Consider the following 24,839-nt stretch of genomic DNA (forward strand, 5'->3'; position numbering starts at 1 on the left):
TCTGTATCATATAAGATAAGATATAACTTAAATGTATTTTTATATTTACATTTCCCTTTTTTTTTAGATGCTGGGCAAGTTTTTCTCTGGCTTAGCTCAGTCAGGCTCATGGTGCTGTTTTGATGAATTCAATCGTATTGATGTGGAAGTGTTATCTGTTGTAGCTATGCAGATTCACACCATCAAATCTGCCAAAGATTCTCAGCTGCCAAGATTTATGTTTGAAGGTCGTGACATAAAGCTGAACCCAACCTGTGGATATTTTATAACAATGAACCCTACGTAAGTGTTGAAAGTGTTGCTTGATAAGTATTGTTGAATATACTAATTGTGATTTTAATCATGCTTTCTCTTGTCTTATAAATTATAAACAAACATCAAAAGAGAAGATAATTACATTTTATACATTTCATGTGTCAATCTAGTCATGCATGTTGTTATGTGTGCAGCATAGTGTGAATATGGAATGGTGTGAATGCATGTTGAGGAAGTGTTGGAGATCCGAAAATGGGGTAATGTAAATGAGTTTATTATTGACATATTGTTACTTGTTGTATCAAGATTAAAGTCCTCATAATCTACTATGTTTGGTGTATGATTAATAGTCTCAACTGCTCGTAACAAGTGGATAGTAGCTCAACTGACGAAGTTGTGCATAAGACCTACATAATACTTAAACCCACATGATGGCCGTGTGTACACTCGTAGAATTTTAAAGGGGGTACTTGACCACTATATTAAAAGTATATGCTGGTCATTTTTGCAACTTACAACATTTAAGAGCTCTTTTACATTACCAAACAGACAAACTAATCCATTCATTTTACATAGTTAAAAAGGTTTCTATCTAGCTGTATAAACTATTGCATATAATCTATATGAATAATGTTTGAACATTGTGTTCCTTAATTTGTCTATGGTCTGCTTAATTCTTTTTGCCAGGTAATCTTACCTGTTCAATGTTTTATACACTGTTCTTATAACCTTGAATTTTTATTACATTGCAAATTTAGGATATATATTTAAATAGATTATTAAATCTTTTGAATTTAACCATTTTAAAAAGTTTCAAAAATAGCTTGCATTTTTACATATCTCTTATTCTACTCAAATTTTTCACATTCTTCAACAGCTATGCAGGTCGTGTTGAGCTTCCAGATAACTTAAAATATTTATTTAGACCAGTGGCCATGATGGTGCCAGACTATACACTGATTGCTGAAATCATCTTATTCTCTGAAGGATTTACTGCAGCTAAATCATTGTCTCAAAAAATTGTTAACCTTTACCAATTGGCAAGTAAACAGCTTTCTCAACAAGACCATTATGACTTTGGTATGAGAACTATCAAGTCAGTTCTGGTCATGGCTGGCCATGGAAGGAGACAAGTTTTATTGAGGTAGAACAAATTAAAATTGGATATTATCTAGAGCTCCTGTTTACAAGTATAATATGTAATATTTACATACCAAACCATAATACTTATTTTATGGTAGGTTTTTGGTGAGAGTACCTATCAATTAATAAATAAAAAATTATACATCATTTGTAGAGATCAAGCAAATGGAGAGAAAATAACAGAAAACGAGGAGTCTTACATTCTCATCCACTCACTGAGAGATGCCAACATGCCCAAATTTTTAGCAGAAGATGTGCCACTATTTGAAAGTATTCTAGATGATCTCTTCCCAGGAGTTACACCCCCTGCTCAAGATACAGGTGTTTTAGAGGTAATGTTGGCAAACCCAAATATCCTGTTAGTTTGGACTACTATTTATTGACTATTTATATAAGTAAAAATTCTTTCTGTCCTACAAAACTAGTGACAGGCTTGGGGAAGAAATTTAATTTTGAAAAAATAATAAAACAAAAAAAAACAATGAATAGATAGTACTTGAAAAAGATGTTTAATATTGTACATCAGAAAAAAAAAAATATCTTGGCTAAGAATCATCAAATTAAATTGAAAAAAAGTCAAAATGCTCTCTAAAAATTGCAAAACTCAGTTTTAATCTTCATAGGATGGCTAATTCTTTATAATAAAAACAGATAGTTTCATTTGATATAGAGGAGTATGTTTTTTCTAGCAATATAGAAATTGAAAAGAACATTTAAACAACATATATGTATACTTTAGGAATTGTATAATCTGGTTTATACATGAAACATTTAAACAACATATATGTACCTGTGTACTTTAGGAATTATATGATCTGGTTTATAAATGATTCTGAAATTAAAAACATTGCATTTATTTCCATTCCTAGAAATCCATCAATATGTCCATCAGAGAAATGAACTTGCAGCTCTGGCCAAACCAAATAGAAAAAGTCAAACAACTCTACAGTCAAATCTTGGTGCGTCAGGGTGTTATGTTGGTGGGCCCCACTGGTGGTGGAAAAACTTCAGTCAGGATGATTCTACAGAAGGCTCTGATCCTGTTACCAATGCTACAACCTCAAGCCTCTGACCCCAGCACCAGAGACATCAATACCAAGAGACAAAGTGTGTTTTATGTGAGTAAAGTGTTGAGAATTGTGTTCTTGTAGTTCTTAATTTATTAGGTTAGCTGGACATCTGGAAATGTCAAACACTCTTTATTACTTTGATGATAGAAAAAGGTTGAAAAGAAAGGTGTTTTTAACCATCGTTAACCAAGACTGTGCTAGCTAATGTCTGATCCATAAGAAACCAAATATATAAAATTAGTGTCCTAGTACTTTCTAATACAATCTTTTTTTTAGGAAGAATATATATTGTGTTTTACTGAGAGGGTGAGATAAAGATGACTTGACAATTGATTGCATTTAGTGACTTTTCTTTGTTAAAGAAAAAAAGAAAGTTGATGGGAATAATGACATTAAAAAAACAACAACCAATATGCAGTCCTGATTGAGAGCTCTTTTCACTCTAATTGAGATCATTTTAGTGGACATGTGAGTTTGGCTCTATTAACATTGTTTCTACATCTACTAACAATGGTAAAAACATTTTTGACCTGTTGCATGACTAGGTCACCAGATGCCACAATAGTAGTACTGGGTAACTTTAATAAATATAATATAAATGCTGACTTTCCAACAATATTCATCATGTTCAAACAAAAGGGTCCTATGCATATAAGGAGCAATCAATGAATCTATTGAACCAACATACACACCACTTTTTTCCTGAATACAAACAAAACTCTTTAAAAAAAAAGGGAAAGATTCTAAAAATAGCTTGAATCAATGTTCCTCTAATATTTTTATGTTTTAGGCAAGTAAAGGAAAGAAAGGTCATGTTGAAACATTTACTATCAACCCAAAATGTGTGACACTTGGTGAACTCTATGGTGAGACTGACCCCAACACTTTTGAATGGTCTGATGGGCTTATTGCCAATGCTACTCGCAGATTCTCAAAAGAGCTTTCATTGACCTCCACTACACCTGTAATGGATGATGAGCCAAAGAACTCCAGAGAGGCCTCAGCTGGCAGTGCTAGTTCTTCTTCAAACAACAAAACCCATGTTGGTTTAATATTATTTTTTTTATTGTAATTATATGACAAGCATGTAAACAATATATTGTACAGAAAAAATAATGCATTGTTCATTTTAAGGTGGCACAATTACATTTATTTTATTTTAATATGCCTTTTAGATCTACTGAGAAATTGTTTTGAAAAGATTTATGAGGCTCTCAATAAAAATACATTTAAAACATTTTTTTAAATAATTGAAATATGAATGTCTATTTTTATGTTGTAACTTGCCCCAACACCCTGATCCCTGATCAAAAGTTATTCTGTTTAGGGTGCATCTAAATCAGCTAATGCTCAGAAACAGCCAGTGATTGAAGAAGAAATGAATGATGAAGATGAAGGCAAGGAAGAAAGTTATATCACAGACTGGAGATGGTTGATTCTTGATGGTCCTGTTGATACACTGTGGGTAGAAAATCTCAATACAGTACTAGATGATTCAAAGGTATAGGTTTGCTGCATGTTTTGAAGCTGATATTCAATATTGAAAAAGAAGTTTTTAATTGATATAGTTATTTGAAAGTAGTTATATTTGATATTGCTTTGTTTTGCTACATAAGTTTAGTTTTTTCATGTCAGGTACTTTGCTTAGCAAGTGGTGAGAGAATTTCTTTAACTCCTGGCATGAGACTGCTTTTTGAAGTTGACAATCTGTCTCGAGCCAGTCCTGCTACAGTCAGCAGATGTGCAATGGTTTACATGGCAAGTTTTAACAATAAATGATGGATATTCCCTTTATCTTGTTTATACTTGGGATTTTCATGATAAATTTTCAATTCCAAGCAATGTCAAGGTTACTATATTTAAAAGTTAACTGCTTCAAACTAGATAATAAAAATTAGTTTGTGCAAAAGAGATTAAAAATTTGATTCTTCAATTCTAAAAAGTGCATAAAATTGATTGGACATGTTCTAAATTGCAAAGCTAATCAATACTTCCTTTTTTCTGTCCACTATATACACCAAATAATTAGCTACTTATAATTGTATACCATAGATTTTATCATCTTATTTTGTTTTGTCTTATAATGAAGATTAATGGTAGACTTAAGTATGCATAGCCTAAAAAGAAAACATTGAAATCCTAATTTTATCACATTTTTTTACTTCTGTCTAGAAATGAGCATGTTATATTTTATCACATTTTGTTTACTTCTGTCTAGAAATGAGCATGTTATATTTATCCCATGCCATTCTGTGGGCCATTATAAGAATTTGAAGCTTCCAGTTCTAATAGTTACCTTCCAAACTTGTATTTACCCTTCTAATAGTTCATTATTGATGAAAATGTTAATTTTAAACAGCAACTCATATGTTATTATTTCATGTTATGTATTTATCTTTTTGTAATATGTAAATATTTTAATTTTACAGGATCCTGTGGACTTGGGCTGGAGACCTTATGTTAAAACCTGGCTCAACCGACTTTCCAGAGATTTCCCAGAGTCTGGAAAACATTTTCTTCAATCTCTGTTTGAGTCAAGCATTGACAAGGGTCTTAATTTCCTGCATAAATATAAAGAACATCAAGCAATTATTGCCCCTGATTTAAGCATCATAGCAACTTTATGTCACATTTTAGCTGCTTACTTAGAATTTATGACTTCACATGGAGGTTTTGGAACTTTAGGTTATTGCTTGTCTTATTATCTTTGATTGAAAATGAGAATAATAGAATAGAAAATGTATTTGAATGTCAAATGGTGACTTATAATTTCACACATTTGTGTTGTAAGTAAAAAAAAATACATCGCTAGCAACATGTACTAAAAAGTAAGCAAAAAAAGAAGATGCGACTAAAATATAAAAAGATTTAATTTCAAACTTATCTAAAGATAATGACATCGTATGGCTGAATGGCATAAACCACTTAGCTATATTTCAAGGGGCTTGAGTTTGAATCCCAAAGTATTAATAATACCAATGTAAACTTTTTTTCCAAATATTAGACCAAACCATAACTTAATTCCCCTTAATTTAATTAACTTCTGAAATAAGCCTAACACATATACTTAACCCTCATCCTAACATCTACAGATGAAAAAGACAGAGATAGCAAACTGACTGTACAAGGAACAGATGATGACATGACTAGTCGTAACTCCTCTTCTACCACTGGATCCAAGATGAGAAATAAACTGTTTAAAAAGCATGTTAAGATCATAGATGACCTAGAGCCTAAAGATCTATTTGAACCAACCCATTCTAAAGGGTGAGATAATTTAGTACAGCACAGAAGTAAGCAAGTACAAAAAACAAAAATATATATATATACATAATATATATAATAAATTATATTTTTGTAACCACCTCCTATATGTACATCCTTTTGTTGATTGAAGCAACTCTTACCTATAAATAAACATAAATCAGTGTATCTAAAATGATAGTTTAATCATGTTATATTTAGTTATATATAGAATGTCTGCAATTGTTATCATTTTGCTCACTTATTTTTGTTTGTTTTGATGGTGTTTTTTTTTTTTAAGTTCAAATTAAGTTTGTTTGTTTTTTTGCACTAAATATTTCAATAACCTAATCATCAGGTTTATCTGAGTAATGTTTTTTTTTTCTTTTTAACTTTTTGGCTTTTTAAAAAAAATATTGAATGTTTATATTGGAGAAAAGTAATTAAGTTAAAATTATTTTTTTAGGCCAGATAAGAAGAAATTTTATCTTGAACAACATCCAAATCAACTGACCAATCTTCTTGGAAAACTCTTTGTCTTTGCCTACACTTGGAGCATTGGGGGTGTGCTCAAGAGGAGAGAATTTATGGATGAAGATGACAGCAGCATCAGGAGGTCAGGAACAGTGGTTGACAAGGTGGACATCAACAATGAGTTTGACAACTTTGCCAGAGAGCTCTTTGATGTTGAGCCACCATTAGGTCTGTTTAGTAGAGTGCAGTTTCTGTGTCATAGAAATCTGTGTGTATTTGTGTTTACATGATATACATTCTTATAATTCATGTATTGTATTATGTTCATATTTATTTTTGTACTCTCCTGTCTTGAAAGAAACTATATAGAAGCTAAATAATGAATGCACAATAAAACAGAGGGAGGTAATAAAGAAAAATGTTAATAATGTTGGCTAGTAAAAAAAACAATACCTAGACAGGGCCCAGGAGGCGCGATGGCAGAGTGGTAATGCACAATAAAAACAGAGGGAGGTAATAAAGAAAAATGTTAATAATGTGTTGGCTAGTAAAAAAAAAAACAATACCTAGACAGGGCCCAGGAGGTGCGGTGGCAGAGTGAATACTGGAATTTTTTAATTTCAGAATCTTCAGGGTGCCTTTGAGTCAAACCAACTTTAAAGGGTACCAGACTTTAGTTTGGGAAAAGTAAAGCCTCTTGGTCATTATGCTGGCCACATGACACCCTCGTTAACCTGGGCCACAGAAACAGATGACCTTACATCCTCTACCCTATATACAGCATAGTCTGCAAGTGGAACTTAGGGCCCAAAAAAAGTAGTTATCATTATTTTGCTCATTGGATAAAGAACCCCTATGCAGAGAATGTTATAGCTATCCCTGTGTGTGTGAATAATATCATTATTAATAATTGCTTAATATATCTAGGTGTCAGATTGCCAGCAGGAAATCGAAGCATCTATGGTTACTTTGTTGACTTGGAAGGAGGAGGCTTTGTTCCATGGGATGTCCTCATTCCCAGCACCAAGTCATTGATTGAAAGAGGAGCAGTGATTACTATTGGTATAGTATTTGGTGTTAAAATTACAACAAAAAAAAAACCAGCTCAGCCTAAGATTGTCTTTGAGCAAATAGGCTCTGTTGTTACTATTTCATTAGATTTTAATTAAATTCACCTAATGTTATTTTTTATTGTTAATCTTTGTTATTTTCTTTCTTTTCCTAGGTGAAACTTTAGGTGTAGTGTCTGACAAGAAGAAGAATGAGCTAAAGGAAGCTGAGATCATCCCAACAGTTGATATCGTCAGATTTACATTCCTGACAAGCCTTCTTTTAATGAACAAACACCCTGTACTTTTATCTGGTTAGTTTTATCCTCTGAGATGTTTCATTTCACTTGTCATAATAGATAGACAGAAAAGTTGTGGTATAAAGACTTTGCAGTTAGAATGGAAGTATTGAGTTTTAAAGGTTTTTAGTATCAAAGTTTTGCCAAGTTGGGATGGTTTTATGAATTGGCTGCAAACAAAAAAAACATTTTGGTTAAATCTGGATTTGAAAATTATGATTTTTACTCTAGGGTAGAAATCTATGCTGTTCAAAGTAGTTACAGCACTATAGCTGATGAATATAAAAGGTTGGGGTTTTTTTTTTGCTAAACACTGCTCAACTCATAAGGCAACATTTTTTAGTGGGAACCTGGCTTCATATCTTATCTTATTTTCTAATATAAATTACAGACATTACTTTAAAAGAAAAGATTATTACATCCTATACATATCTCTGTGTCAATCTAGTCACGCATGTTAATCAGTAACTTAAAATCTCTGTAGTCATTGGTTGTTATGTCTGATTCAGGCAACCCATTCCTTGCCCAAATAGCACTAGGGATATTGATTATTGTCTTCTGTAGTAAATACAGGAGGATATTTGACCAAGTACTGTTGAATTTTCTCTATTAGTTTTCTTATTTTATATCAACATGAATGAATCTCTAAAATAAATTTGTTTTATTTTTAATCTATATACAAATTGCAATTTTTCAAGTAAATATAATTTTATTGAAAAAATGACTAAAATATATTTGAAATAAAACTTCTTGTTTTTTATTATATTATTGTATTATTGTTAGGTGATTCTGGGGTTGGAAAAACTGCTATCATTAGTCACTTATTGAAAGAGTTGGAGAAGGATGGTGGCACATCTGTTGACAAGTCACAAACTATATTAGGGTCAGTGCTGCAGTACTCTGAAAAACAATCTCATCTACTGGACAACCTCAGCAATTTATCCTTTCAGAATGAAACAGAGGATGCCACTATTGATATTTTATCCGGTGGTAAGTAAAGCAACTGTAAAAAATTTGAATGGGAAAATAAACAAAAATATTCAAAGGAAAAGTCTGATATAAAAAATGTTTTTCTCACTGTAGTTAACATCTTTGCTTGCTCCTCTTGTAATGTTATAGAAAAAAAACGTAAAAAAAATATTTTTACAGCCAAAGGGAGGCCAGTCGGAGTTCTCAGCACCATGATACAATGCAGCGCCCAGACAACTGCTAAAAGAATTCAAGCTCAAATTCTGTTGAAACTCATTAAGAAAAGCAGATCATCAATGGGAGCACCTAAAGGCAGAAGGGTAAATATTGACAACACAACAGAAAAGTTTTGACAACAAAGAGATATGATTCTAATAAATCATAGAATATGCATTAGCTATGTCTGTATAACTGATAATATGACTTTACAATCTGATGCTCAAAGGTGATTGTGTTCATTGATGACCTGAACATGCCAGCACCAGAAGAATATGGAGCCCAGCCACCACTGGAACTGTTGAGACAATTTTTGGAAATGGGAGGATTCTATGATACAAAGAAGATGGTTTGGAAGGTAACAATTAGACGCCCCCTCCCTCCCCAAGTATTTAGGAGATTTATTTATCTTTAGATTTGTTATCTTTGTTATATTGAACATTTTATATTGGAGAATTTTTACTTTTATTGATTTTCATGTTGTTTGAATTTCTTCCAGGACATACTTGATGTAAATGTTGTTGCAGCTTGTGGACCACCAGGTGGTGGCAGGAATCCAACAACACCAAGGCTTCTAAAACATTTCAGGTAACTAGAACATGTAGAAAACAGAATGAACTGAAAAAATAAGCAACAATTATTTTTTTTTAGATTTCAAAATTTTTTTTTTCTGGCAAGTTTTTGTTTTAAGCAAAATGATGTGGTAATTTTTGAAATTCATAAAGAAAACATAAGATAAATAAAAAAGAGGCATTTTTTAAAATCAATACTCCTTTTTATACAAACGTTATAGCAAAAGGTTTAAATTATATAACTTTCTGTAAAAATTAATAGGGTTTCCGCAAAAAAGAAAAATAAATTTGCCCAATTAGGGATTATATCTTTTAACAAAAAAAAGATCATTATGTATATTGTAAGTATCAATTGCAACAAAGTAAAAAAAAAAGTTTATTATTTAAACCCTTATTTGCATATCCACACATTTGGCACAAAATTAGATCTAAATCAACCCCACCTTCCTATTAAAATAATTTTCTAAATAATAATTTAATCTCTATTTAGAACTAGTTTAGTTTAATTATTGAATTTTATTGATTGTTGTATCAAATTTTTAAAATTTGATTTCCAAAATGTAAATATTCTTATGTTTTCTATAAATTCTATTTCAGCTTGTTTACACTCCCCCAGCCATCAACCAAATCCCTGCAACATATTTATCAAGTTCAACTTGGACGGTTTCTCCAAGAGGGAGAGTTCATGCCAGAAGTGATGGACAGTTTGTTTTCCATTGTCTCAGCCAGTATTGCTGTTTACTACAACATGTGTGCTGTGATGCTGCCCACACCTACAAAATCTCATTACACATTCAATATTAGAGATCTATCCAAAGTAAATGTCTCTACACAATTTTAATTAGGCACTTTTTATATGATATGGCAGATTGATAAGGTTCTATACTGCTGAAGCCAGGTTCTCCATTTCTAACCTAGATGAAAACTGATATTTTTTTTTAGGAGTTCCTAGTAGTACTTTGACACTTGTTAGAAACAGTTAAAGTTGTGTATTGTGCTGACAACACAACATCCTCATTAACTGTTGGCCTCTGCAACAACTTTACATTATTTGATCCATAGATAATGAGGTCTCAGGAACCTTAGCTATTGTTTATAATTCATTTTATATGTTTGTTTTATGGAAGGCTGAAAAAGATATATAAAATTGTTCTTCTATAGTATTAAATTCCAAGAGTAGGTACTAGATTATTTCTTGTTTTTTTAATGAACACCTAGATTACACTAACCTGGGAAAAGTCTATACTGATCTGTTTTGTGGGAGGGTAAAAACTGCACAAGTCTACACTTCAGCAAAATATAGCAGGTTTAAAAGAAAAAAAAAGATTATATTTTTGTTTGTTTTGTCCACTCCCATGAAAAAAACACTAGCTATAGTTGCCTTTCTAGTTGCCCAAAGTGATTGCAAAGGGAGGGGGGGGGGGAAATTTGAGATACCACAGTCCTCTCACAACTTCAAGTTGTTTCTTTGTCCTCAGCAATGCTTGCTTTTTCCCTACTATTCTTCCTTTTAACTACATCTGTCACTCTTTCCAAACATCTTCTTTTGTCATATGTTCTGTTTATTATACAGGCCTATTGATTTTAATTTTTTTAACTTCCGTTTTGTTTTTGTTTTTTTATTAGAACAAAACTGGTTAATTCTTCCTACTAATAAAAACATTACCTACAAAAAAAAAAACAAGATTTAGTAAGCCTTTTAAAATGTTTTGTTAGTCTAGCATTTAGATAAGCTCAGTATTTCTTGAGTATCGTACTTAATTGTGCTGAATCTCAGCATTCAGCCAATATGAATGAATTGACTCTATAAGTAGATGTTGGATATAGCAGAATATAACAGATAAAACAATTTTGGACAGTAACAATGTGTCACAATTTTCTTTGAGAGTTTTTCTTTTCACACTATTTATTAGACTTTCGTCTCTCAAAGTAGCATAACATCTACCATTCACAGGTCCCTAGATAGTATTACACAGAAGAAACACAGTTGAACCAATTTAGAGCTTTATAGCTTCAAACTCAATTAAATGAAATAAATATTTCAATGATGAAACATAAATCCCCTGTATTATATATGGCTCCTTTTGTCTCGAAAGGCAATGGATGCGCCCAAGTGAGTCACTGGTTTTGGCTTAATCTTGAGACGGGGCAGAATCTGGTGTGGCTAATCAAGCCAATTCTATAACGGCAGACTTTGCCACAATTCGTACATGTGTATGCCTCTGATTTAGGGCTAGCAGACAGGGCAGCTTTCTTTTTTTCCCTCTTGATTAAAGCCGCTTCAATTATTTTGTTCTCAGCAAGGGTTGTCCCAGCACGCACAGTCTGTCTCCATGCACTCCGGTCTTTGTTTTCCCACATACTTTCACTGATGCCTGAGGCTCTCATGTCTCGCTTGCAGACATCTCTATATGTTAGTCTTGGGCGGCCCTTGGGTCTGACTCCTTCCACAAGCTCAGCATATAAGATATCTTTCGGGATTCTACCATCTGGCATGCGGGTGACATGTCCGAGCCAGCGTAATCTTCTTTGTGTCAGGAGAGCATACATGCTGTTCATATTGGCCAATCTCAAAACTTCCTGATTGGAGACATGGTCCCTCCAAGAGATGCCCATTATGCGTCTCAGGCAGCGCAAGTGGAAACTATTCAATCTGTGCTCTTGGTACATGTATGTTGACCAGCTTTCACTGCCATAAAGGAGAGTGCTCACAACACAGGCGTTGTAGACTAGGATTTTGGTCGCTGTGGTCAATTTACCATTTTCCCAGACGCGCTTGGAGAGTTTTGCCAATGCTGTGGTAGCTTTTCCTATCCTTTTTGTCAGCTCGATGTCTAAGTCTAGGTTACTGACAATTATTGAACCCAAGTAGGTAAATTCCTGCACCACTGAAAGGGTGTGGTTCCCAATTTGTATTTTAGGTATTTCTGCGACGTCTTGTGCCAGGATTTCGGTCTTGGAGAGACTTATAGTAAGGCTAAATTCTTTACAAGCAGCTGCTAAGGCTTTCACTAGCTTCTGTAGACCTCCATGTGAGTGAGATACGAGTGCCGCGTCATCGGCAAACAGCAGCTCCCTTATCAAGATACGACGCCTTTTCGTTTTGGCTTTAAGACGTGCCAGGTTAAAGAGCCTTCCATCGGATCTGCTATGGATGTATATTCCGTCTTCCAGGGATTTAAAAGCACTGGATAGTACGACTGAGAAGAAGATGCCAAATAGTGTAGAGGCCAGTACACATCCTTGTTTTACACCGCTCTTAATGGAGAATGGCCTGGAGGAAGAACTTTCAAACTGAACGGTGCCCTGCATGTTTTCGTGAAAAGCTGACACTAGTTTTCTTAACTTATTTGGGCAGCCGATTCTCTCTAGTACAGCAAACAGACCACTTCTGCTAACAAGGTCAAAGGTCTTGGTCAAATCAATAAAAGCTATGAAGAGGGGCTGCTTTTGTTCTCTGCTCTTCTCCTGTAGCTGCCGCAGAGAGAAAATCATATCTGTTGTAGATCTACCTGCCCTAAAGCCACACTGCGACTCTGGATAAACACGATCTGCCAGGATCTGTAATCGCTTTAGTAATACTCTAGCAAAAGCCTTTCCGACTATGCTAAGCAGTGAGATGCCTCTGTAATTGTTACAATCAGAGCGGTCGCCTTTATTTTTATAAATTGTAACAATGTTGGAGTCTTTCAATTCCTGGGGGACCATTCCTTGTTCCCAGCACAAGCTTAGCAGTTCATGGAGTGGTTTGATTAGGGCATGTTTTCCAGCCTGAATTACTTCAGCAGGAATGCCATCTCCTCCGGGTGTTTTCTCTCAAAGTAGCATAACATCTACCATTCACAGGTCCCTAGTTAGTATTACACAGAAGAAACACAGTTGAACCAATTTAGAGCTTTATAGCTTCAAACTCAATTAAATGAAATAAATATTTCAATGATGAAACATAAATCCCCTGTATACATCATATTAGAAGTTTGACTGACAAAAAATTATCAATATTAAACAAACCATGTGAACAAAGAGTAAGAACTGATAACTACTACTAACAAATGGTGATCAAATGAATAATCAAACCCAATAATTTTCCTCATTTTCCAATTATGGTGTCTCAAAAAGAATTTTCTAGATGAATACATTATTCTTAACCCTTCCTTCCAACTTCCTTTTTGAATATTTTCTTTTGTGACTCACTTATTTGTTTAACAAAACAAACTTTATATTTTAAAACTAGTTTTTAACTTTCTTCAAAAAGAGTCTAGTTTATAAATTTTAATGTTTATTTTCAGGTAATCCAAGGAATGTTGCAGTCTCATTCTTCAGTCATAATGGGTAAAGAAAATTGTGCTCAACTTTTTGCCCATGAAGCCACAAGAGTTTTTCATGATCGTCTCACCAATCCAATGGACAGAGAAACATTTTTCCAAATATTAGCTGATAACTTGCACGATTATTTTAAGGTTTTTATGTTTAATTTTAATTTTTTTTTTGTTTGTTTCATCAATCTAGAAAATACTTATTGAACAGAATTTTGTTTTTTTAGATTTTCAGTTCTGTTTGAAATAAGGGCATTAACCGTATTTATCTGAATAAAAAAAAAAAAGAAAAAAAAAGGCATTTACAGAAATATGTATCATTTGTTTTTTTCTATATTGTTCTTACATTTCTAGTTTGAATTGATCTTTATGGGTTTGCTTATAGTAGGAGAATCATAGAGTGTTTTATTAACACTGGAGATGAGTGGTGAATGAAAATTGATCACTACTAAAAGAGCTGTATAAATACTTATATGCCAACATAATGCTCAACAAATTCACTTAATGCTCTGCCTGTTTGTATACTAGATGAGATGGACTGCTGAGAAATTAATGGAAGATTCTGTTTTGTTTGGAGACTTTTTTGATATGGCTGAGCACGGGTCACTCCACAGAGTGTACAGACCTCTGGCAGATAAAAATAAACTGGTTCGAGTTCTTGAAGAGTACCACATGAGAATGAATATGGGAGAATTTGTAAGTGAACAGTTAACATAGTTTGTGATGTCCGATTGTTCTTTTTGTATTATTATTGTAAAATGTATTTTCTGTATCAGTTGTTATGAATTCCATGCATATTTTTAAAAATTAAGCGATGCTTACAATGATTTCTTTAGTGCCTATGTTTGTCAAAAGGTTTAATGCAAACTTTTTTTTTTTCAGACTGACCAACTTGTTTTTTTCAAAGATGCTGTTGAACATGTAGTGAGGGCTGCTAGAGTGTTCAGACAACCAGGGGGACATCTTTTACTGGTATTTTTTAAAAGCTGTTTAAAAGACAAAAAAGCTTTTTAAATGTATTTTTATAAAGTATATGTTTATGGCAAGTCATTAAAATTAAAACATTATGAAAATATTTTTTACAGGTTGGCATTGATGGTACAGGCAAATCAACTCTAGTTCACTTAGCTAGCTACATTGCCAATTGTGAAATTTTTAGACTCAAGCTACATAATCAATATGGCATGACAGAATTTCATGATGACTTAAAATCTTTATTCATGAAAGCTGGAGTCAAAGGAGTGCCTTCAGTATTTTTGTTGACTGATGCTGATATTGTCAAGGTTTGAAGATTGTCTGATTTAAAAACAAATATATCTTTTGTTGTAGGTTTGGTGCAATGCTTACTTGTTGTACTGGGCTTATAAACAGTGTTAAAATTATTATTTGTAACAGTGCATTGTTCTTCTCAATCAATGCAAAATACATAATGTATTTAGTTAATTATTTGTTAATAATATTAATCATTTAAAATATATTTTACGAAAGTTCAGTGACTAAAACAATATTGTATTAATAAAATAGCTTTTTTTTACCATTTAAACAAATTATATCTGTGCCATGTATATGCTATGGCTTCCATTGTATTTTAGGAATCTTTCCTAGAGGACATCAACTCCATATTGAACTCTGGAGAAGTTCCAGATCTGTTTGACAATGAGGAAATGGATGGTATCACAATGGAACTGAAATCTGCTGCTACTGAGGCAGGCATCCCAGACACCAGAGCTTCAGTGTACTCTTACTTCACACAACAGATAAGGAAGAAACTCCATGTTGTCTTGACAATGAGTCCAGCAGGTAATTGGTTGACAAATAATGAGTTAACATTTGGTGTTCATTTATACATTTTTCTAAAAGTAAATTCATACACTGTGAATTTACATCTATAACTAGTGTCAGTTTAAAAATTATAGCAAAGCCTAAATTTTAGCTTGGTATTTAAATTGCAATAATGAATTTTTAAGTGATTTCTAAAGATAGACAATGTTTACCATGCCATGTGATTTATTATTGTTTTTTTTAAGTGTTATTATAATTTCAATCAAGACTAAACCAATACATCTGTTCATCTTGCAAAAAATAGATGTTTTTTTATGCATATTATGAACAAGTAACTAAATAGGAGTCCTATCCTTTGCAGGAGAAAAGTTTCGCCAACGTTGCCGAATGAATCCAGCACTAATTAACTGCTGCACTATAGACTGGTTTGATGAATGGTCTGATGAAGCCATGTTGAGTGTTGCTAAAGTTTTCTTTGCTAATACTGAGTTCATTGTTGATGAGATACATTATGACATAATAGTAAGTAGAAATTCTTTGTATCATAGCATGTTAACATTTCTAGATAGTTCATTCAAAAGGGTTATTATTCCATCATCTCCTTATTAGTCAAATGCACAAGATCCTTCATTGTGGACAAATGTATTAAGATACACCCAATGCTAAAAATTTTCTGGAAATAGAACTATTCCATTCTATTCAGAATATGAATTGATGTAACTGTTTACAGCTATTTTTGTATTGTCATCAAATGAAAAGTATGCACAGACAAGCTACCAACTGACTGTGGATGAGTCAGTGTTGTGGTCTAAAATTATTAAAAGCATATCTTAATGTTCAAGACAAATTTATCTAATAGAAAAGTTATCAATTTTTTATTTGTATTATCCAATAGGAGCTGAAAGAAAAAGTTGCTCACATCTGTGTTGGAATCCATAAAACTATATCAGAAATGAGTGGCAGATACTGGGAAGAGGCCAGACGCAGATATTACTCTACGCCAAGCTCTTACATGGAACTTATCAAACTCTACTCTCGCATGTTGAAAGAAAATAAAGATGAGTTCATGAATAATAAGTGAGATGTGATTTTTTTGTTATTTTCATATTTTTTACTTAATTAATTAATTGATTAATGTATAAAACATTTTTATCACTGCATATACTTCTGTAAAACTAGCTAATTAGAAATTAAATAGTAAATCTGAAACCTGAAATTAGTTTTAAATTTTATTTTTCAGGGGCCGCCTACAGACAGGCTTGCAAACTTTGACCAATGCATATGCCATGGCTGGGTCCATGCAGGAAGAGTTAGTTTCTCTTGGTCCAATCATTGAAGCCAAAGCCAAGGTTCTAAAACAAATCAATTTTTTTTGTACAGTTGAATATTTATAAAAACCAAGAAAATGTAAAACAAAATAAAACTAAAACAGAATGAATTTTACTGGCTATGTTAAGAAATTCAATTTTTAACATGTTTCAGGATACAGACATTTTACTTCAGCAACTAGAGGAAGATAGACAAGCTGCCAAAGAGGTTGAGGAAATAGTATCTCAAGAAGAAAGCATCATGGCCAAAGAAATGAAAATTGTGCAAGATTATGCTGATGTAAGTTTGGTCAACTTTGAAAAATAAAAATGATAAAAGATTATACATAAATCTTATTAAGAAATGGGCACAGTTTCAATATATCATAACATTGTTAGCAGAAAAATATTTGACTTAACTTTACTAATTTTTATGAAACATGGTTTCAGGAATGTGAAACAGATCTGGCCTCTGTGTTACCAGTATTGAGAGATGCAGTAGCGTCCTTAGAGACATTAGATAAAGCCTCTATATCTGAAATAAGGTTAATATATTTGATTGCCACCTTTTGTTTAATCTTTTTTTTTTAAATACTAATTACATTGTAAGTTTTTTTTAAAATGTAACTTCTCTTTACCCAGGGTATACGCAAGACCACCACAGTTAGTGTCCACTGTTATATCTGCAGTCTGTGTTTTGTTCCAGAAAAAAACTGATTGGGCTACTGGAAAGTTATTTTTAGGTGATCCCCAGTTCCTCAAACTGTTGTTGACATATGACAGAAATAATCAACCAGAAAAGGTAAACATATGATATTCTTTCATTTTATTTTGTCTCTCGACTATCAATGCTTTGATAATTTCATTTTGTTCAGTAATGGTACATCTTTGAAGACATTTTTTTTTTTCTTTCTAGACTATATTATTTAAAATAGCCTGACATTTACCATAATTCTTTTGTAAAGAAGCAGGGATATTGGTGGGATGGATTGTAACCTGAATTAATATTTTTACAGTTAAAAAAATAGAATACTATATAGCTTGGCATTTTAGAAGGATTATTGAATCTATGATGTTAATTGCCTACTGTCTATTCTACTGCAGGTATTTGCTAAGTTAAAGAAGTATACTAAAGATCCAAACTTCAATCCTGAGGCTGTTGGTAAAGTTTCATTGGCCTGCAAATGCATCTGTCGATGGGTTTTAGCCATTGACAACTACAATACTGTATATAAGGTAACTTTTCTATCAGTAGTGGCTTATGTTTTAGTTTGAAATAAAGGAACATCTGTGGCTGAGAGGCATAATTCTCTTTGCTATCAAGGGAGCTCGAGTTTTAAACCTAACTCGAGCTGAGTAGTATTAGCAGAGCACCTAAAGGCAGAATGAAAGCCTTCTCCTAGGTACCCCCTCTTCCCATTGGGCCATAAAAGAACTATAGTGTACTGTGCATGCTTTAAGCATGGAAGATTAGCTGTAAAAAACAATTTAACTCTCCTAATTGATGATACCAACATTGATTTGACTCCCATTAAACTAAATTGTTTTCTTTTGGATTTATAAACTTTAATTTGTGTTGTTTAAAAAGAGCATGCTTTCTCCTATAGTTCAATACCAAATATAACATTTTCTGGTAACAAAGAAAAAAGTTATTGAAGTTTAATCAGAACAGGATAGTGAAATACAGATGATGAAAACGAAAAATACTATCGGAACGAGAAAAATAATTACGGAGAGAAAGAGTTAAAGAATTTCCTTTTTAATTCCAGTGTGAGGAAAATCCTTTTCTTAAAACATGCAAATAAAACAATTCTGAGTAAAAAAAATATAATTGTTGATCCTAATTATATAGACGTTATATTTCATTAAAGCATTCTCTAGTGAGAGGCCTGTGTGGGTGCTTTCAACTAAGGTTTTCACCTCCTCTCAGTCAAATTCAACACATCAGTTATCAAAAAAGAGTTTGCATTAACCAACCAGCTTTTTCTCAGATTACTTTTTGACTTTTTTTCTGTTTTCCCTTTCTACAGTAACAAAGGGAACATCTTTGTGTCCAACCAATTATTTAAACAAAAATAAACTGTCATGTTGTTTGAGATTTTAAATCCAATTTTTGAAATATCTCCAGATGGTTAAACCAAAACAAAGGAGAGTTCAAGATGCTAGAGAAGCCTTGCAACTAGCACAAGAGAGTTTGGCCAAGAAACAAAACAGTTTGAAAAAGGCAAACTACAATTTTCATTTATTCACTAGTCTATATCATGATGGTTTCTATACCATCTTTAAAATGTATATATATATATATATATTGCTATTATTGTATTATTGCTATCTCATCTTCAAATTATTTTTTATTTATCTTACAAATTCTATACATTCTTATGTTTCATAAATATTTTGTTTAGATTCAAGCTCATCTCCAAATGATCCAGCAACAGTACCAGGAGAGCGTTGATCAGAGAGAGGCTCTGAAAGAAAGGAGAAGAGTTACTGGCATCAGACTTGAAAGAGCCTCAATCTTGATTTCTGCTCTGGCCGATGAAGAGGTAAGATGTGCTATGATAAACATGTGAATTCAGATGCCTAGAACAGATTTTACTGTTGCATGTTCAAATATTTATATGTTGTGTCTAAATTTGTTTGTCAGCTTTAAAGGGGTCTTTCTTTTTTTATGGTACTGTAGACTATGTGTGTGTGTGTGTGTCCTAAAGTTGCATTGAATGATATTCTAATATTAGCCCTGGCAATATTTATTAAAAACAATCTTAATAGAGAAACAGCTTTGTAAAAAAAAACTTTTTTACTTGGAATAATTGAATTCAATAGTAATGTGTTGAGATTTTCAAATGTGTAATTCAGTGGCGCAATATGTGAACAGTCAATTTCAATAAATCTTTTTGGATTTTATTGTTTCTAATTTCAAGGATTTCAATACACTTTTCATTGAACATAAATGAGAAAACAAAACCCAAACTCATCTCTCAAAAATATAATTAATGCATTGTTTATTTTAAATGCTTATGTAATTGTATGTATGGATATCTACATAAATTGAATATTTAAATAATATACATATATCTGTATAAGTTGTATTTGGTTTATGATAATCAGTATGATGTAACTGTTTCATTGTCAGGTCCGCTGGGCACAGTCAGTCAAACTTTTAGATATTAAACTAGAAGGCATCATTGGTGATACCTTGGTGTCAGCAGCAGCAGTGGCTTACTTGGGGCCTTTCACTGCACACTACCGAAATATTTTGGTGGAGAATTGGATTAGAATGTGTGTAGAGAAAGATGTTCCCATTTCCAAAGATTTTGATATTATCAAATGCATGATGGATGCCAACCAGGTGTATATTTATTTATAATTTTTAAATATATATAATACTAAATGTATACGTTTTTCTTTTTTTTTTTAGACCCAATCTTATCTTATAATTTACAGATATTACTTCGAAAGAGAAGATAATTACATCCTATGCATATGCCTGTGTCAATCTAGTCATACATGTTAATCAGTGACTTAAAATCTGCTTAGTCTTTGTTTTTAATGTTTGATTCAGGCAACCCATTCCATGCTTTAATAGCATTAGAGAAGATGGAGTACTGTACCAGTTTGTTCTATCATATGGAATAAGCAATATGTCTTTATCTTTTTGTCTTCCTGAGTATTTTGTTATGTTTTGTTTAGCATTTGTAAATTATGGTTCAGTGTTTTATGTATTATTGCTACTATACTTTTTTCGTCTTCTATCTTGAAGGACCTCTAAATTTTTACCAGTGATGTTACTTTGTGTTAAGGTCTATCAATTTAAAAAAAGCTCTTTAAAATAATAATTTAAACATTCTATATGCTAGTAAAGTTGCTTAAAACAATGTCCCCATGTATACACATTTTTTTTCACAATACAATGTCAGTAGAAAACTAAACAAAAATTTCTCAGACTGAATAAAAAAACAAATGATTTGATAGAAAAAAAGATAATTAGTTCATGTTGCATTAATGTTTGTAAAAAGTAAAGTTCCCCTTTCAGATCTTGGGGTCTATAGGGCAGATGATGTAAATATCATCTGATTCTGTGGCCTATGGTTAAAGAGTGGCCAGCACAACGATCAACCGCCTTTACCTTTCCCCAACTAATGTCAGGTACCCATTAGAGCTGGGTGGGCTCAGAGGTGCCTGAAGATCCTGAAATTAAAAAACCAAGTGTTCACAAGGATTTGAACCCCAAACCCAGCTTTACCGCTCAGCCACCACGCCTCCATTAATGTTTGTATTATGCCCTAATTTTTTTTTTACCAATACTTTTCAAGGTTATGAAGTGGCACAACAATGGACTACCCAGAGATAAACTGTCAACTGAAAATGCTACTTTTGTCAGCAGAGCTCGCAAATGGCCATTATTTATTGATCCACAGGGTCAAGCTAGCAGGTGAGATATATTTGTATAAACATTAAATATGAGGCATGTAGTTGACCTTAACATCATTGGCCTCATAGATTGCAAGGTCTGAAAGGGAAACTACTTTTTTTATGTAGTCGACCTCCTTGATGATGTGAACAATTTATTCATGGCAAATAGGAGAGAAGAATGATTTGCTTCACTGGTGTGTTGTTTTTTTTTTGCTGAAGAAACAACTCAAAAACAAATGTTGAATTGCAAATTATAGCCTTTTAAATATTTAAATTTAAGACACTTCCTTTGGGGCAGCCAATTCTTTCATATCACTCAGCTAATATATAAATATTTGGTTGTTTGAACCATGTACAATATAAATTAAAATGTTATTTACAGATACTACAGTTTGATCTAAGCTTAGGGGCTAAGATACATTTTCAAAGACAATAATAACTCATTATTTCATTACCTGAATATTAACCAGTAAAACCAGTTACTTTGTATAGTTTTTGTTAGGGTCAAGAATACTCCTTTTACTACCCTTTGACCTGGGGAAGGCTTTCACTCCATGGCCAGGATGAAAGGGCTCTTCACTGACGTCTCTGTCTGGAGATATGATGATGTAATCACTTCTGTTTTCATGGAGAGATGATGATGTAATCACTTCTGTTTTCATGATACATGGCTCCTTGAGCCATTGTCCTAAGCTCCTCCTCTTATGTGGAGGCTGGAGGCCAAGACCATGAGGAGATGCTCCACACACCTATAATGTACTGTCATGTTCTGTGGTTGGGCCAAGAATGGTGTGATGAAAGGGACGTGTGAAGTGAGCCTTTCTTACATCCTCACCATATGCTAGTACATTTGCTAGAACATACTGTGGGAGCCCACTGGAGGCCATGTTCACTGTGGTTATTAGCCTATCTGATTCTCCTGTTGGATTTTTCTAGAGAGGTGTCTTGATGAGGCTACAGGAGCTGAAATTCTCCCCTATGTGCAGTTCAGATCTCTAGTTAACTTCAACAACTAAATAAATGTGCACTTTTAAGACTTCATATCTTTTTAAAGAAACTTCTGTTAATTATAAGATAAGATCTGATAATATAATACCTGTTCTCTAAGTGTGTTGTTGTTTTTTTTATAAACGTCTAACTATTGATAAAAATAATCTTCATCAACTTCTTATCTTGTGGTGTCTCAGGTGGATCAGAGAAATGGAGAAAGGTCGTCTTAAAGTTGTGACTGGATCAGAAGTAAATTTAATGCGTACCATTGAAACTGCTATCAAAGTCGGTGATCCTGTCCTTATTGTGGTAAGTATTAGAAAAATCTTTTTTTTTAATAAAGAAATTTGTAAAGATTTAAATATGTATAGATCTAGTAATTTGTTTTCTTAACATTTCTCATCATTTAGGATGTTGGGGAAGAATTAGATCCAGCGTTGAGACCTGTCCTGCTGCAAGAAACATATCACAAAGGAAGTCAGATTGTCATAAAGATTGGTGATGTTGAAATAGAATACAATGAAAATTTTAGGTAGAGACACAAAAGTTTTTAGTTTTCTTTATGTTTCTCAATCACTGGACCTATCATTAACCTATAGTTTTAAAAAAATGTTTAACTAAATAATTTACTTGTATATTTTTAAGACTGTACTTGGCAACCTCCTTGGCCAATCCTCATTATTTACCTGGCATCTACCTACAAGTGAATGTAATCAACTTTACAGTTACTTTTGATGGCCTGCAGGAACAGTTACTCTCAGTTGTTGTGAAACAGGTAAATAACACTTTCACCTTCTTTACAAATTTCAAATTCCTTTCCCTAGAAATATAATGTAAAAAAATTTTAGTTTATAAGATATTTTTATAGATGCATATTATGCATTTAACTAGAGATGGGAATCGAACCCAACTTTTAAAGTTCGGGTTCGGTTCGGTCTGATTTAAGTTCGAGTTCGGTTCGGTTCGATGACGAGTATAGTTCGGGTTCGGTTCGGTCAGGTCTAAAGTTCGGGTTCGGCTCGGTTCGATGTTATGAAATTATGTAATAGCAAAATTAAGTTATAAGTTTTAATACAATTTATCAGATAAAACACTTTAAGTTTAATTTTTACATAAAACGAATACTTTGCAACATATAATAGGCCTATGGGCAATACTTTTTCCAAAATAATGTTGCCTACATACATTTTAAGCATTGTAAAAATTTCTTAATGGAGATAGAATTAAAGATGCGGCAGGTTTTTGCTCAAGTCGGCAAGTGGTTTAATTCTGGGCATGACTCGGCGCTAAGCGTATTAATTCTAACCTTTTTCTCTTAGTAAGAAGAGATATTTTTTTAAAAGGCTAATATTGATGTGCTTTCTTTCAGAACGCACTATTCATCATAAAAAAAAAACAACAAATATTCTTCGTGTAAAGACGTCTCTATCGAGGATTTTTTTTTCACACATAAGTCGTCACTATAATAAATTGCAATATACGGAAGAAATTCGACTATTCTGAGACAAAAATGCAGAAGAATCTCAATAGCGGAGATGTTTTAAAATGTTTTCTTCGAAATGTTTTGACCCATATTGTGCATACGCGCCTCGCAAAAAGCAGTCTACACTTGACAAGGTCTCATTAGAAGATAAAATGACATCTCCTACTTAATATATTTTAATTTTTAAACATGTAATTATACTAATATTCAGATAAGTTAAACTGAAAATAAAACTTTTTTTTCGACACCCCCTCTCCTTGTTAGTTGGTCGTTGGTTTGTCGCTTACAAACAGCTTGGTACAATTGAACCAATAAAGGCGTTTTATATTTTTACCAGTAAGAATAGTAAAGAGTGACTTCTTATGGTCCATCAGTTACGCTGGGCAGGGCACGTATCCCGTATGGGAGACAAACGTATGCCAAAGACAGTCTTTTTTTTTTTTTTGTGAGCTAAAAGGTGGCCGCCATAACAGAGGCGCCCCACAGAAACACTTCAAAGACCAGCTTAGGAGTCAACTTTGCTTAGCTGACATAGAAGAGAGCACCTGGTTACATGCTGCCTCAGAACGAGTCAGTTGGAGTTCACTCCCGAAGGCCGGGGGATACACATTTGAGACCAAAAGAAAATCCGCTGCTGAGAACAAACGCAGACACATCTGGGACTGCGCAGCCATGGGAAAAACATTCCTCACTAATCTTCGGACTCGAAGACAAGCCTTATAATAACATATAAACTTAATAAACTCAAGGTCTCAAGATTGTCTGCCGTTTTACATTTGCATTACGCTAATTTCATCATACTCAATGCATAAACTCAAATCAGTCGCTTAGCCTCTTCTTATCGCCACCAGACACCACACACACTCTATAACACCCATTTTTGTCAAGGTACTCGCCATCCCCAACCACGGGGGAGGACCCAAAGTTTGAGAAATGCTACATTAAAAATACTGATGATCAATAATGCAAAACAAAATAATAGTAAAAATATTCAGGGGCGTTGCTAGGAATTTTTCATCATTTGGGGGTCCGGGAGGGGCTGGACCTCTTTGGGGGCCCCTGCATTTTGCGTACTATTGAATATTGTAAAAAACACTCATTGGAGTTGAGGGGGGCCCGGGGAGATTTTCCATTTCTCCCCCTCCTCCCTCACCCTTGCTACGCCACTGATAATATTCCAATATGGAATACTTCACAATTTTGTAAAAATAATTCACTTAATAGAAGATAATTAAAATTTATTTTAAACTAGAAC

General features: G+C 33.2%; 1 protein-coding gene across 1 annotated transcript in view; it reads left to right on the forward strand.

The window, feature by feature from the left end:
* Positions 1–24,839, forward strand: part of LOC106056933 (dynein axonemal heavy chain 6-like) — a 65,109-nt gene that overhangs the window by 20,811 nt on the left and 19,459 nt on the right. Inside the window, exons 36-71 of the mRNA XM_056022876.1 lie at positions 68–282; positions 1,133–1,399; positions 1,553–1,730; positions 2,268–2,516; positions 3,259–3,510; positions 3,796–3,969; positions 4,104–4,226; positions 4,898–5,153; positions 5,561–5,735; positions 6,178–6,413; positions 7,113–7,247; positions 7,411–7,548; positions 8,317–8,523; positions 8,683–8,822; positions 8,948–9,076; positions 9,218–9,306; positions 9,888–10,107; positions 13,580–13,750; positions 14,135–14,302; positions 14,489–14,578; positions 14,692–14,889; positions 15,199–15,406; positions 15,750–15,910; positions 16,284–16,465; positions 16,629–16,737; positions 16,871–16,996; positions 17,146–17,240; positions 17,338–17,497; positions 17,800–17,931; positions 18,824–18,919; positions 19,101–19,241; positions 19,832–20,047; positions 21,012–21,130; positions 22,299–22,410; positions 22,512–22,633; positions 22,747–22,876. Of these exons, the coding sequence (XP_055878851.1) occupies positions 68–282; positions 1,133–1,399; positions 1,553–1,730; positions 2,268–2,516; positions 3,259–3,510; positions 3,796–3,969; positions 4,104–4,226; positions 4,898–5,153; positions 5,561–5,735; positions 6,178–6,413; positions 7,113–7,247; positions 7,411–7,548; positions 8,317–8,523; positions 8,683–8,822; positions 8,948–9,076; positions 9,218–9,306; positions 9,888–10,107; positions 13,580–13,750; positions 14,135–14,302; positions 14,489–14,578; positions 14,692–14,889; positions 15,199–15,406; positions 15,750–15,910; positions 16,284–16,465; positions 16,629–16,737; positions 16,871–16,996; positions 17,146–17,240; positions 17,338–17,497; positions 17,800–17,931; positions 18,824–18,919; positions 19,101–19,241; positions 19,832–20,047; positions 21,012–21,130; positions 22,299–22,410; positions 22,512–22,633; positions 22,747–22,876 (5,919 nt within the window). The remainder of the gene's footprint in view (positions 1–67; positions 283–1,132; positions 1,400–1,552; positions 1,731–2,267; positions 2,517–3,258; positions 3,511–3,795; positions 3,970–4,103; positions 4,227–4,897; positions 5,154–5,560; positions 5,736–6,177; positions 6,414–7,112; positions 7,248–7,410; positions 7,549–8,316; positions 8,524–8,682; positions 8,823–8,947; positions 9,077–9,217; positions 9,307–9,887; positions 10,108–13,579; positions 13,751–14,134; positions 14,303–14,488; positions 14,579–14,691; positions 14,890–15,198; positions 15,407–15,749; positions 15,911–16,283; positions 16,466–16,628; positions 16,738–16,870; positions 16,997–17,145; positions 17,241–17,337; positions 17,498–17,799; positions 17,932–18,823; positions 18,920–19,100; positions 19,242–19,831; positions 20,048–21,011; positions 21,131–22,298; positions 22,411–22,511; positions 22,634–22,746; positions 22,877–24,839) is intronic.

The sequence above is a fragment of the Biomphalaria glabrata genome, chromosome 3 (genome assembly GCF_947242115.1).
Source record: "Biomphalaria glabrata chromosome 3, xgBioGlab47.1, whole genome shotgun sequence".
NCBI classification, from domain to species: Eukaryota; Metazoa; Mollusca; class Gastropoda; family Planorbidae; genus Biomphalaria; species Biomphalaria glabrata.